Source organism: Ursus maritimus, unplaced genomic scaffold (genome assembly GCF_017311325.1).
Source record: "Ursus maritimus isolate PB19 unplaced genomic scaffold, ASM1731132v1 scaffold_8, whole genome shotgun sequence".
In the NCBI taxonomy this organism is placed as follows: Eukaryota; Metazoa; Chordata; class Mammalia; order Carnivora; family Ursidae; genus Ursus; species Ursus maritimus.
Window position 1 is genome coordinate 3443078 of NW_024426996.1, and position 14275 is coordinate 3457352.

At 39.0% G+C, this 14275-nt stretch overlaps 1 protein-coding gene across 2 annotated transcripts in view; it reads right to left on the bottom strand.

Annotated features, from left to right (window-relative positions):
* METAP1 (methionyl aminopeptidase 1) overlaps positions 1-14275 on the bottom strand; it is a 64632-nt gene that overhangs the window by 29031 nt on the left and 21326 nt on the right. For both annotated transcript variants that reach the window (XM_040625301.1, XM_040625300.1), the window contains exon 2: positions 1564-1615. In XM_040625301.1, the coding sequence (XP_040481235.1) occupies positions 1564-1615 (52 nt within the window). The remainder of the gene's footprint in view (positions 1-1563; positions 1616-14275) is intronic.

Genomic DNA, 14275 nt, shown 5'->3' on the forward strand with positions numbered 1-14275 from the left:
TAAAATCTTTAAAAAAAAAACAAAACAAAACAAAACAAAAGAAACACACATTTCAATGAGTTAGCAAACGCCTGGGGTAGAGACCCATTCTAAGCTGTTTTACTAACATACTATTTCACCTCAATCCTTCACTTCCCTATGCTTTAACCTCCTGGATATAAAAATGTTAATAACTGGCTCAAAGAGCTCTAAAAATATCTAACACATTAGAAATACAGTACTTAGTGTATGACTGAATAAAGTTAAATAGCATTATTTAAGCCAACCTCTATACTCTGATTTGAAGTAACAAATCCTGTTATTTATGCTTTGTTAAACTCTCATCTGTTCTTGATCCTTCTTCCTCCTCTCTAACCACATTTCCTCCCACAATAACCTAGCATTTCCATTCAGTGTACACTTCACTTTACAGAACCACAGAAATTGTCTTTCTACATTTTTATTTCCCTTTCCTTCAAATGCTGGTTAAACTGACCTCAATGAGAGTTTAAGATAGATAGATAGATATAAAATAATCTACCTATGTTTATTAAACCAGCAAATTCCTAAAAAATATACAATTAGATGAATATAAAACACCAAGATCAGTAGGCTGAAAGAGAAACTTTATACCAAGAACTATGTGTTGTCTGCCAAGCCTTCATCCATCAGGATGACAATGTTTTAAGACCAGAAAGCCCTTGTCAGTTTTTAGGTAACTGCAGACGAACTGTCTTAAGCCCTTAAGGCAGCCCACTAATGAAATGAATTCACAGAATGAGTGAGTAGCCAAAGCAGGAAAATCATGTGAATTGGTGATAGATCCACGTGGCTGAGAGCAATAGCTAAGAAGTAGCTAAGAGTTTCACTTTGTGGTATCTCAGAAAGTAACTTTATTTTTTTTTTAAGATTTTATTTATTTATTTATTTATTTGACAGAGAGAGAGACAGCCAGCGAGAGAGGGAATACAAGCAGGGGGAGTGGGAGAGGAAGAAGCAGGCTCCCAGCAGCGGAGCCTGATGTGGGGCTCAATCCCAGAACACCAGGATCATGCCCTGAGCCGAAGGCAGACGCTTAACGACTGAGCCTCCCAGGCGCCCCGTCAGAAAGTAACTCTAAAAAAGAAAAACTGAACATCCAGCTGCAAATAATAATATTAAAACACCAAAAACATAAAGTAATAAAATATTGAAAACAAAACAAAAACAAGAGATCCGGCTAAATTTAGAAACCAGACAGCTCATGTGTCCCTGCCCACAACACGCAAACACTTCTAGCAAAGGAAAGTGGATGCCAGAAAATTAGGACATTCTCAGGTACTGCTCCAGAAAGATCCATCTATCCTAACAACCATCTCATGTTTCTATGTCACATACAAGATTAACAAAGAGACTACTCAGCCACATGTTATTTCCACGATTACAAACCACAAAGAATAAAAATTTTCAAGTATGTGCTAATTCTAGCTCTTGGGATTACATTTTCAGAAATTCAAATACACACTTTCAAAACTGGAAGACTTCTAGTCTTCTGCATAAGTCACTTCTAAGACAAATGGTATAGAAATATGTGATTTTACTTACTTGCTTTCTTATGCAATAACTTGTGAGTTGCCCAACTTCCTTTAAAACATTCCTAAAAGAGCAAACGTGAAAATTAGTGTCAGGACTTTCTTCATCAGAGACATTTTAAGGAATACTGTATGTAAGAAATAGACACTGGAAACTTTGTTTGCACCAGTCAAAATCTGTGACTTTACTACATTTGGTATTCGGGAAAGCTTAAGAAATGATGATACCTATTTAAAAATTCACCTCAAAAAACAACCTAAACTTGAGAGTACTTCAAATAAATAAGAAACAACATATATTATAAATATTAGTCGTATTTCAATTTTAGGTCACCAAATTGTTTTGAAGTGTTTGAAAAGAACCATGACCCAATTAATCAATCATACACTAGGGAAAAAAAACAAGGAAAAATTTGCAGATTTTTCCATTATTTACAGTAGTCTGATTCCTGATTAGTTATACCCTCTTTGTTTTCTCCATGCTGACAGTCCTACACTGTAAGCTCCGTGAGGGAAGAGAGGATGTCAAGTTTACCCCCACATCCCCAGGGCCAACAGTAGCTAGCACGCAGTGGAGTTTCAGTGAGTACTTGCTGATTGATCAGAATGGATCAATGACCACGAAGACTCGACTTTTCACTTAGGAAAAAAGTTCACGTGACATATTTCAGATGCCAGTAGAAGTACTGTATTGGGAAAATGAACTCAAGTAATAAATTAGAAAAATGAATTCAACCTTAGATCTTATTTATGCTTTCATTTTTATAGTATTTCCTTCAAAGAATTTTAAATTATTCAAACAAATCATTTTCAATACTAAGAAAATTCACAAACTCCTACAAATGTTTTGACTTTGCAAATATAAAAGAGTAAGGGATAAGAAAAAAATAGAAAGCACCCCTAGAACTATGTAGTAATCAAACCACATTACACCAGTGATGCTAAAGTTACTCTCCCCCAAGGTTTGTCCAAGGGCTCTGAGGGGTTAGTTTCTCCCTCCAAGGCCAGAATCTTCACAACTTCCCCTTTCCTCTCCTTGTATCCTCCACAGCCTGCCAACTGTTAGGTTAAGAAAACCCAGTCATACCTATTACCTCCCACTGCAATGTTAAACCTCAAGACTTCAAATGTATAAAAAGGTGGTATCCTCAACAGTCAACATTTTTTTTCATTTTTGAAGCTAAAACTAAGCTCAGTCTTTTGGAGAGGATGGGTGATGTGGTTGGCAGAATAATGACACGCCCAAGGATGGCCATGTCCTAATCCTTGAAACCTGTGAATGTGCTGGGTTACAACTAAGGCAAAGGGGAATTAAAGTTGCTAATCAGCTGACCTTAAGATGAGGAGATTATCTGTTTTATCCAGTTGGGCCCGATATAATCACAGGATCCTTAAAAGGTGGAAGAGGGAGGCAGGAGTCATCAGAGAAAGAATAATGGAGGCAGGTTCGGAGAGAAGTTACATTACTAGGATTGAAGATGGAAGAAGGCGCCACAAGTCGAGACACTAGCCTCCAGAAACTACAATCGGCAAGTAATAGTTCCCAAAGCCTCCAGAAAGGAAAGCCAACCTGCCAACACCTGACGTTAGCCCTGAGACCTATGTCCGATTTCTGACCTACTGAAATGTGAGAAAATAAATTTGTGTTGTCTTAAGCTACCAAGTGTGTGGTGATTTGGTAGGACAGCTATAGAAAACTAATACAGGAGGGGAAATAGTTATCCCTCTCTGCTGTCAAACTGCAAAAACACACACAACTGGCAAAAAGATCAGTTCTTCTCCACACTGAAGTTATAGAAAACTGGCAAAAAAAAAATTTTTATCTATGATTCTGCCATAAGTGGTATTATAATTAATTGAAAATCCCCAAGAACTGAAACGGGAATAAGTGATTTCTTCACTACTACCCCTATTCAGCCTAAAAAAAGAAAGGTAAAGTGAGTGTTAAACTGTAATTTGAAGACAACCATAATAAATAACTATAAGTTACCATTTACTAAGCATGTGCATTAGACACCTATATCTCATTTCATCCTCACAAAAACCCTGCAAGGCAGATGGCATTATCCCCATTTTACGCATGACAAAACTGCAGCACAGAGAGCTAAATCATTTGTCTGTCACATAACAGAATCACACCAGGCAGAACGAGAACTCAAATCCAGGATCACCTGACTAAGGTCAGGCTTTCTCACTGCTGTAGTGTGTGGATGGGCAGGTGTGGGTGTGTGTGGAGAGTTTGTACTCAACTCAAAGCATCAACTTTGCACCAAACTCAGAACTAGAAAAGATGTGTGCAATTAAGCTCTACCATTATAAGCTCTAAAATTTTATCTTTAAGGGGCGCCTGGGTGGCTCAGTTAGATGAGCACCCAACTCTTGATTTCAGCTCAGGTCATGATCTCAGGGTCATGGGATGTGGAGCTCCACTGGGCGTGGAGCCTGCTTAAGATGCTCTCTTTCCCTCTGCCTCTCCTCCCACTCGTGCTCGCTCTCTTGAGCTCTCTCAAAATAAATAAATCTGAAAAAATAAATAAAATTTTATCTTTAAATCTAGGAAATGATAACTTCTAACCATTTTCATCGATCCTCAACTGCCTCACCTATAAAGTGGGGCTGATATCTCTAGGCGAAGATAATATAGCAGATTAAAGGAGATCATGTAAATAACTCATGGGAAAGTAAAGTGTCTAGCACATAGCAAGTATCAAAATATGGGAGTCCCTGACATTCCAAAGCTTATCACCATGCCTGGCATCAAACAGGTTTTCTCAGTGTATTTATTAGAGAATGAGTGAAAATTAATGTGATCATATACACAAAGCCTTCTTCTGGTTGTAGATGGAAATGTAAACTGTTTCCATCACCTTCCAGGACCAACTGCAGGCTGCCTACTCCACAGCCATTCTCCCCTCTCCCTGACACCAACAGAACCCTGCTATAACAGAGTTGTAACGGACCCCGCGAAAAACATCCACAGCTTCCTCGATGATACAAGCGGCCTCATGACCTAGTCTGGCCAACATCTGAGCCCAGTTGTTGGGTGGTGCCTCTAGAAAGCTTCTTAGAAAACAGGCACCTATTGTCTCCTCTTTGCCCTTTCCCTGCTTCAAACCCAGAGACGCTAGCTGAGGTGAAGTGGCAATCTGGTATTCACAAAGCAATGAGTGCACCCCAAGAAGCCTGGGTCCCTGATGACTTTGTGAAGCTGCTGTTCCAGTCTCAAAATACCCACCTCCAGGCTCTTAATCATTAAAATAACTCGACACCCTTAGTTTTGGAAGATGTATTGGTTAGAAATTGCACTGGATTATGAGAAACAAAAACTCGAACAGTGGCATAAACAAATCACTCACCTGTTTGATAACAGACTAAAAGGCAGGGGGTGGGGGTGGAGGAAGGGGGCACTGGATGAAGGCAGCCATAACAACTAGATCAGATTGAATAATGGTCACCCAAAGACACCAGGTTCTAATCCCTGGAACCCGTAAATGTCACCTTATTTTGAAAAAGGGTATTTTCGCATATGTGATTTAATTAAGGGTCTTGTGATAGGGAGATTATCCTGGTAGGCCCTAAATGCCATCATCATGAGTGTCCTTATTATAAACAGGGAGGCAGAGGGAGGCTCACACACACACAGAAAAGGGGGTAATATGGCCAGAAGGGTAGAGACTGGAGTAATGTGGTAGAGCCTCTGGAGGGAGCACCGCCCTGTCATCACCTTGATTTAGGCTCAGTGAAACTGATTTTGGACTTCTGACCTCCCCAACTGTGAAAGAATACATTGCTGTTGTTTTATGCCACTCTGCCTGTGGCAATTTGTTACAACAGCCACAGGAAACTAACGCAGTAAATAACAAGACACCAGGGCACACACCAAAAGAATGAATCCAATTAGGGCACTGAGGTCGAAAGACTAATTACAGTCTTCTTGAAGCTTTTTCTGCTTACATGTACTTATTCATGGGGTCAACTCCCAATTAGGCACAGCACTTTTTAAATGGGATCAGCAAAGGCACATGACTTATTTTAAGAAACTTAACTTCAGTCAGCAATTTCAACTGCTTCTCTTCCTCCCCTTTCCAAACTATTCATCATCATGGATAAGACTGGCAAAAGTGATGAGACAGATTGGTGTTTCACTTGTTTTTCCTTCTTCCAGCCTACCTGATACCGGAGAGATTTGTGGCAGTAAGGCTGTCAGCAAGGAAAAGTTCAGGGATGGGGAAGAAGGGAGTGGAGAGGAGCGTGCAGGGGGGGTCCTAGAACTCCAGTCTAAGAGTCAGCCCGGGCCCAGAGGCAAAATCCCACCAGGGCTGCAAGCTTGGTGAACCAATGCCGTTCTTCAGTTCGAGGCCTTGACTCCAATGTTTCCTTAATACCAGGCAAACCATCTGCATACTAAGTACACTTGGTACAATTTTAAATTCATTTTCAGTAGGACAGCTTAGAATAAATCAACCGAACGTCTGCCCAATGAGAACGACGTATGGCTCAAGCAGCTTACATGTCTCCCAGGTACTGATACAGCCAGGATTGTAGCAATGTAATAAATGGTCTTCCCTGAAAAAAATTAAGGACAGATATTTGCCCATCACATACACCCTCTTCTCCAAAATCCGAAGGTACTCCACTTGTCAGGTAAGCACCACAGTTTGTACCCTCAACCTGGCTCTCCCTTTTCCAGCCACCACTAAAATTAGGATGTAAAAAGGCAGAAGACCACCAAAAAATGAGATGAAAATAATGTCAAGAACAACAGAGAAGAAACTTCTGGACAGAACAGGGATATCAAAAGATGACTTTTAGATTCTCTTCAGCTCCACAAGCCCAGGATTCTATCTTTTAAGTAATTACAGAAGAGATTACAATTTCTTAAAAACCTGTGACAGTAGAACTGATTATCTCAAAGTTAATCTTTCCCCCAAAGTAGAGCAAAATGACAAAAAGTTGAAAATAAAGAGATGGTATTTTTGAAAAAAAAAAAGGATTTGAAACCAACAAGTCTGGGGCACCTGGCTGGCTCGGTCAGTAGAGCATGGGACTCTTGATCTCAGGGTTTAAGTTCGAGACCCACATTAGGTGCAGAGATTATTTATAAATTAAAAAAAAAAATCTCAGGGAATAAAAAAAGAAACCAAAAAGTCTAATACCTGAATAACAAAAGTTTCAAAAAGAAAAGAGAGAGTTAAAGATATAAAGTTTTCCATAACTGAAAGACAGAAGTTTCCAGACTGAAAAGACCCCCAAAGGATACAACTCAACTTGCCCAAGGCATACAATATGAGGTAAGAGAAGATCTAATAAGCTTCCAGAGAATTGGGGAAGGGCAAAAATATGTAAAAGATTATGAATCCCATGGTAACAGACTTTCAACAACACTGAAAGCTAAAAGAAAATGGAGCAATAATATAGAAATTCTGAGAAAACAATTTCCAAACTAGATTCCAAACCCAGCCAAACAGAAAATCAAGTGTCAGGGTAGAGCAAGATATTTTCAGAGTCTCAAAATTTTACCTCCCGTGCAATCTTTCTCAGAATTACATAAAACATGCGGATTAACCCAGAGAGAGGAAGCTATGCTACAGACAAAAGAGAAGTAAAGGATGATGCTTGAAGAGGGATGTAAGGATGATTGTTCTGAAGCAAATGCAGAGAGCAAGAAGTTCCGGCTGGAGGCTGCCAGTGTTCCCAGGTAAAACTGACTAAATGCCAAACGTATTTAAAAGTACTGAGAGGAATTCTATACAATTGTGGAAGAGTCTGGGGACGAATGAGCAACTGACTAAAAGAAACTGTTAAAAGAATGGGAAATAGGGACACCTGACAGGCTCAGTTGGAGGAGCATGCAATTCTTGATCTTGGGGTTGTGAGTTTGAGCTCCACACAGGGTACAGAAATTACTTAAAAAAGAGAAGAAAAAGAAAAAGAAAAAAGAGAAGAAAAGAGAAAAGAAAAGAAAATAGGAAATAGGAAAGGGATGAGGGGATTTGTAAGTTAGAAACATTTGACTAGGTATGTGAAATAATTTGAATAACCAACTAAAAAGTTACGAAAATTTATTTTTAATTATGGACATTTTGCCTCCATGACATGAGACAGTAAACATAAACCCAATCAAAAAAGATTTAAGTTACTTTATTGTGAGTTGTTTCGATATAAAACACATTTTTTAAGATTTATTTATTTGAGAGACAGAGAGAGAGAGGCAGCATGAGTGGGGGAAGGGGCAGAGAGACAAGCAGACACCCCACTCAGTGTGGAGCCCATGTGGGGCTTGATCCCAAGACCCTGAAATCATGACCTGAGCAGAAGTCAGACACTTAACCAACTGAGTCACCCAGGCGCCCCTCGATATAAAATATTTTAAAACATGTATTATATATTTATATATCCACTACTAAAAAAAATTTTTGAAGAAGTTTAAAATATGAATGAATTAGCATCTAAAAAAATCAATAGGTAATTTTAAAAAGAAAACAAAATTTTAAAGCTACAAGAAATTTACAATTTTATAGAACATGAAATCACGTAGTCTCCCACTCAACAGTACCTCTACTGTGTTGTCATAAAAGTTACATAAAAAATGATAGAGATTTTTAAAATGCTATTATATAACTTTTTTTAAATGAATTTTATGTTCTACAGACAATTTAAAATGCTTGCTCACTGCCATATACATCTTATATATCCAGATACTCAAATATAGTTTAAAATTGAAAAGTAATTACACTATATGTTAACCAACTAGAATTTAAATAAAAACTTTTAAAAAACCAGAAAAGTAAACATCTTTAGTATTTAATGATACCATCTAGGTTGAGTATCCATTTCATTGTATCAATTCCTATAATGTGATACTTAACTTTTTTTTAGAACACTAAATCCTTTGAGAATCGAGAAAGCAATCATTTGCCGCCACAGAAAAAAAAAAAAAAACATCCATGCACATATAAACTTGTGCACACAATTCTACTAATTCATTCATTCATAAAGAGGTACACATTACGCCCAAAGCACTTGCAAGGTTCTGGGCATTCAGCAGTGAACAATATAGGCCTGTTCTAGACAAATATTACATGGCTAATTACACGATTACATAGTTTAAGTCATAAGGGCTAAAAAGTAAAATTACATAGTGCTATGAAAAAAGGTAGAGGACAAGCGCTAAAGATACAGCTAGGAACTTGAGGGAAGAAAAATATTTGGGGACAACAGGGTGGGTACTGATCACTTTCATAATAAGAGAAAAATCCCAGGGACTTCACCTTCATTCTCTCCTCACCTTCATTCTCTCTGTGTCTTGGACATTTGTTTCCCTTCAAAGAGACAGCGCCCATTTTGCTGCTCTAAAGATTGCTAAAGCCTCAAGAATAACAGGATAAAATTATCCTCTAAAGTCTGTATTTCATTTATGAAATATTCATGTAATTAAACCTCCATATCCAGAGAGAGAGAGAGAGAGAGAGAGAGAGAGAGAAAGAAAGAAAGAAAGAAAGAAAGAAAGAAAGAAGAGAGGAAAGGAGGGAGGGAAGGAGGAATCTATCTTAGATACAGGCAGGGGTCAGATTAGGTTAAGGATTCCGGTCTACTCTAGTTAACAACAAAGTTTTAAACCAAGGAACAACCTGATAAAGACTTGAGTTCATGGCATCCCTGATCTTAATCCATAAACCCAAAATTAAAACTCCTTTTTCTAAATAATAATCTAAAGAATGGTCTTGAAGAACTGGGTGGGGTTTTTTTTTTTAAGATTTTATTTATCTATTCAAGAGAGAGAAAGAGCAGGGGGAAAGGGATAGCAGACTCCACGCTGAGCACTAAGCCCCACGTGGGGCTCGACCCCAGGACCCCAAGATCACAACCCGAACCGAAACCAAGAGCCAGACACTTTACCCACCGAGCCACCCAGGCACCCCAAGAACTCATTTTTAATACAGGCAGTCCTTGCTTTGCACAGTAGTGCAGAACCATAAAAACGACCATGCAAGCTATAACTGTGCAAAGCGATCTTTGTAATCAATGGGAAATTACAATTGTTCCATGACCTTTAAAATTTTAAAAACTCTTTCACCGTCAGTTATAAATACACAGAGAACGGGGTGGGGGGAGTAAAACTCACATTTAGGACACTGTACCACAGAATTAGAGCATTTTATTTCTTTACTTAAAAACTTACAAGCCCAGCTTGAATGTTTGCCTTCTTGCCATTGTATAACGCATGAAACAGAGTGAGCACCGTGTTTATGCTTGCCAAACTGTCCTACTCCTTTCCAGGTATGGAACAGCTTCCAAGTTTTATCCTTTGCCCTTTCAACACCTCTGAGAGTTCCGTGAAAGTTTTTTTTGGTATCGCTTCCCCTATGTCTCTGCCGTTCTTGTCATCACAACCATGTTCCTCATTTATGCCAACAAGTTGGCCTCACAGAGTCGCTCTGGCTGCACATCGAGAGTTTCTAGAATGGTGAGTAACGCCAACATTCCCGCGGCCAGCTATTTCTTCTACAACTCCCTTTACATTGGATTTGGATTTCACTTCCAGCATTATCATTTACCATTTCTTTGCTGCACTTTCATCTTTGTTGGCCAATTCCTTGTTTCGATTTTCCATTTTTGTAAAATATCACAGAAGTCATCATCAGAAAACAAGAAAGCAACACAACTACAGACTTTGCTGTTGGATAAGAAACAAGTGAGAGATGCACGATGGCCAATCGCTGACAGGTTCTAAGAGAAGGGAACGACGGGTCACTGATCAAGGTGCACACCTGTGATTTACACAGTGATCCTAGGACTGGAGCGCTACCCGTGAAGTGTGTACTTCATGTAATGACTCTGTGTCGTTGGGAGACTGGTTTCGCTTAACTAACTATGGCAACTAAATTCATGCATATCAAAACTGCAAAATAAGATCTGCCTTTAGCGGTACCTATCTAGCTCAGTCGGTAAAACATGCAACTCGATCTTGGAGACATGAGTTCAAGCCCCACGTTGGGCGTAGAGCTTACTTAAAAAAAAAAAAAAAAGATCTGCCTTTATATCGTTGGCACTCTGATACAACCTATTTATAAAACTTTTCTAAATAGGTTATGTGAACAAAACACTTCTGCATCACCCAGCATCTTTTTTTACCCTCACAGAAGCTGACACACATTTTCTTAAGTTAAAAAAATCTCTATCCCAACTGATTCATTTAGAGAACACAGAAGTTTACATACCAATTTAAATGGGGGCAGGGATACATACCAATTTAAACAAGAAAGGGAGGGGAAGAAACCATTTCTTTAAAGAAACATTTTAAATGTTACCAAAAATTTAGCATATTCATCTAATTTTTTAATACTAAAACACAAATACTTTTTAAAAACACGTTGCCTACTTATTACTAAGGATAATTCATAATTCCTAAAGGGTTTATAAGTAGGGACAACTCAAAACCCACAAGGTTTTCTAAAACATTCCTTTTCAAAAATGGCCAGGGGCTAAAACTCAGGGACTCTGAAGGCAGACAGACTCGCACCCTAGCTCGGTCCCGTACTAGCGTCACAACACTCGACACTCGGCATCACTCAAGTTCTGCATTCCTCAACTGTTACGCAGGGAAAGCAACTGTGTACAATGTGTGGCCAGTAAGTGCTCAATTCTAATTATCATCAATTTTATTATTTTTTGAAGCAATTTAAATTTTAAACTTGAAAAGATGATGTACCTAAATATCTATCCTGAACACGTGTCAACCCCGGCCCAAATTCTCGGCTTATGAAAACGGATGGCAACGAGGCAGTTAATCATTACTGCGAGCTTTGTATCTTACTAGCATCATTACTGCCCACGGAAGCTGCACAGTGGGGAAGGGTATGTAACCCCAAGTTTGAACGTGCTCCCACCACACAGACCTTCAGAGAGAACAAAGCCTGCTGGTTCACGGTGTCGGAGGACAAGCAGGGACCAATCTCTGGCAGAATACTAAGCTTTGCAGACATAGCGGCAACCCTTAGAAAGCCAGGCCTTTTTTAAAATATATATAAAAAATACAACATTGATCGGTGACACCAGTAGCCATACTGCAAAGGAGACAAAAGTCACAGATTTAGCCCAACTACAAAACGTGAACAGAATGCTTAGAGCAGTTATTTGACGACTCTGAAAAGCAGACAGTAGCAGGCAGATTAGGGAAGACCGAAATCTGAAGTTCCACTGAGCTGGTGATGAGTTCGCCATCCCACCCGACCCCGCATATCTTCAGGGGCACCAGAGAAGTGACCACCTGGCACGAACACACAGTGCTCCAAGAGAAATCCTCTAATACTGGCTCAAGGAACAGAAGAGGGAATTCCCAATGCTCAAAGGGCACAGACACCACCTTCTCCTCTCTCTTCTATCCTGTCACGCCCCAGGCCCCAAGTGATCCCGAAGGGGCCACCTACAATATGAGCTTGTAGGAGCCAAAATTCTGAGGAAGAGGCATTTTCCTTCTCTGGGCAGTGAAGCTGTAGTCCACAGAGGGTTGGACCAAACCCCACTTTCTTCTCTCTGCCCTCCTGTCATTTGGCCCCAGATACAGGCACAGTCATGAAGTGTGCAGAAAAGCAGGTAACAAAACCAAAGCTTTTTGGCCAGAGAACCAAAACAGAGAATTCCTGAGAAACCAGCAACTCCCAGGAGGGAGCTTCAGAAAGGGACCCCACAGAGTTGTTCACAATACAATACACCGATGCTTGTGAGAACAGAACTAATCCAAAGTCCATCATCCAGGTCTCAGACCAAACACAGGGTCAGAAAGCAGGTTAGAATTTGCAGCCTAATATCAACATTCTCCATAGGATTTAAACAAGCCTCAAGAGCTCATAATATTCAAAATCTCCAGGATACAATCTAAAATTATTTGACATACAAAGAACCATAAAAATTTCAACTCACAAGGGAAGTGAGTCAACAGACAGCAATACTAAGACGACATGAATGTTGCCATTAACTGACAAAGACTTAGAAGCAGGTATCATTAAAACACCGAACAAGCAATAAGGACATTCTTAATACCAGTGGAAAAAGAGAAAATCTTTGCAACGGAAAATAGACATAAAGAAAAACCACATGGAAATTTTACAACTGAAAAATACAGCAGCCAAAATAAAAAACTTGGGTGGATCCAAGAGCATAATGGAGATGACAGAGGAAAGAGCCGGTGAACTAAAAGATCAAAAGAAATTATCCCATTCGAACACGGAAAAGATTTATTTTTAATGAACAGAGCCTCAGGGACGAATGTGACAATAACGAATTACTGACAGTAAAGAGGGAACTTACATAATGATAAAAAAAAAAAAACAGGTCAACTAAGATGATATATCACAGTCTAAATTGTACATGTCGAACAGAGCTCCAAAATACATGAAAAAGGACAAAAGTGAAAGAAGAGAAAAATCCGCAGTACAGTTGGAAACAAAAATTAACATCCATTCATAATAAAACTCTGAGTGAACTAGGAGAGCATTTCCTCAACTTGATAAAAATTATCTACCGGGGCGCCTGGGTGGCTCAGTCGGTTAAGCGTCTGTCTTTGGCTCAGGTCATGATCCCAGGGTCCTGAGATTGAGTCCCATATTGGGCTCCCTGCTCAGCGAAGAGTCTGCTTCTCCCTCCCTCTACCCTTCATCCCCCACTTGTGTTCTCGCTCTCTCTCTGCTCTCTTTCGCCCCCAAATAAATGAAAAATCTTTAAAAAAAAAATCATCTACCAGAAGTCTACAGATGTCACATTTAATTGTGAAAGACACAACACTTTCTCCCTAAGATCAGAAACCAGACAATGAGGTCCACTCTCAACATTCCTAATTCAACACCACGCTGGAAGTCTTAGAATTCAACAAGGCAAGAAAAATAAATCTAAACGGCATACAGACAAGAAAAAAAGAAATAAAACTGTCCCCATTCAAAGATGACATAAGTATCTATATAAAAATACAAAGGAAAAAAACTCCCAGAACTAAAATATCAGGTTAGCAGAGTCACAAATACAAGGTCAACACACAAAAGCCCACTGTATTTCTAGATACTGGCAATATATAATTGGAACATGACACAAAGGCAATAACATTTACAATCACTCCTCCCCAAATTAAGTAAAGAGTATAAATATAACAAAACACGTACAGCAGCTATATGCTGAAGACTAAGAAACAATGATAAATCAAGTAAGATCTAAATAAATAGAGAGAGGTCTTGTGTGCATGGAGTATGACTAAAATTTATATAAAAAGGCAAACAAAGCAGAACTGCTCAATTTTGAAAAAGAAGACTAGAATTGGAGGAATCTTACACTTTTTCTCTTGTTAAGGGAATAATTTTTCCTACTGCTACTCTAAAAATAATTAATAAGGCCTGACGGTGAATCTCATCAAATGCATCTTAAGCATCTACAGAACCAATTTTTTTTGTATTTGACATAGTGGTTTAATGTATTATTATATTAATAGCTTTTCCTATTATTTCATGATTTCTACCTCCTTGAAATAAAGTACTTGACTACAGTGGATTATTCTTTTTTATACTACACAATACAACTTGAAAATATTTGTTTTGCAAAGTGTAGGCATTTTACATCTCTCACCATGTATTGCTGGATATTTTAATTCAGGGCTTCCTTGCTGCCCCCCTTCTTCCCTTTCCTGTCTACCTGCCATTTCACTATTACTGCCAATCCTTATTATTATTGGCCAAGAG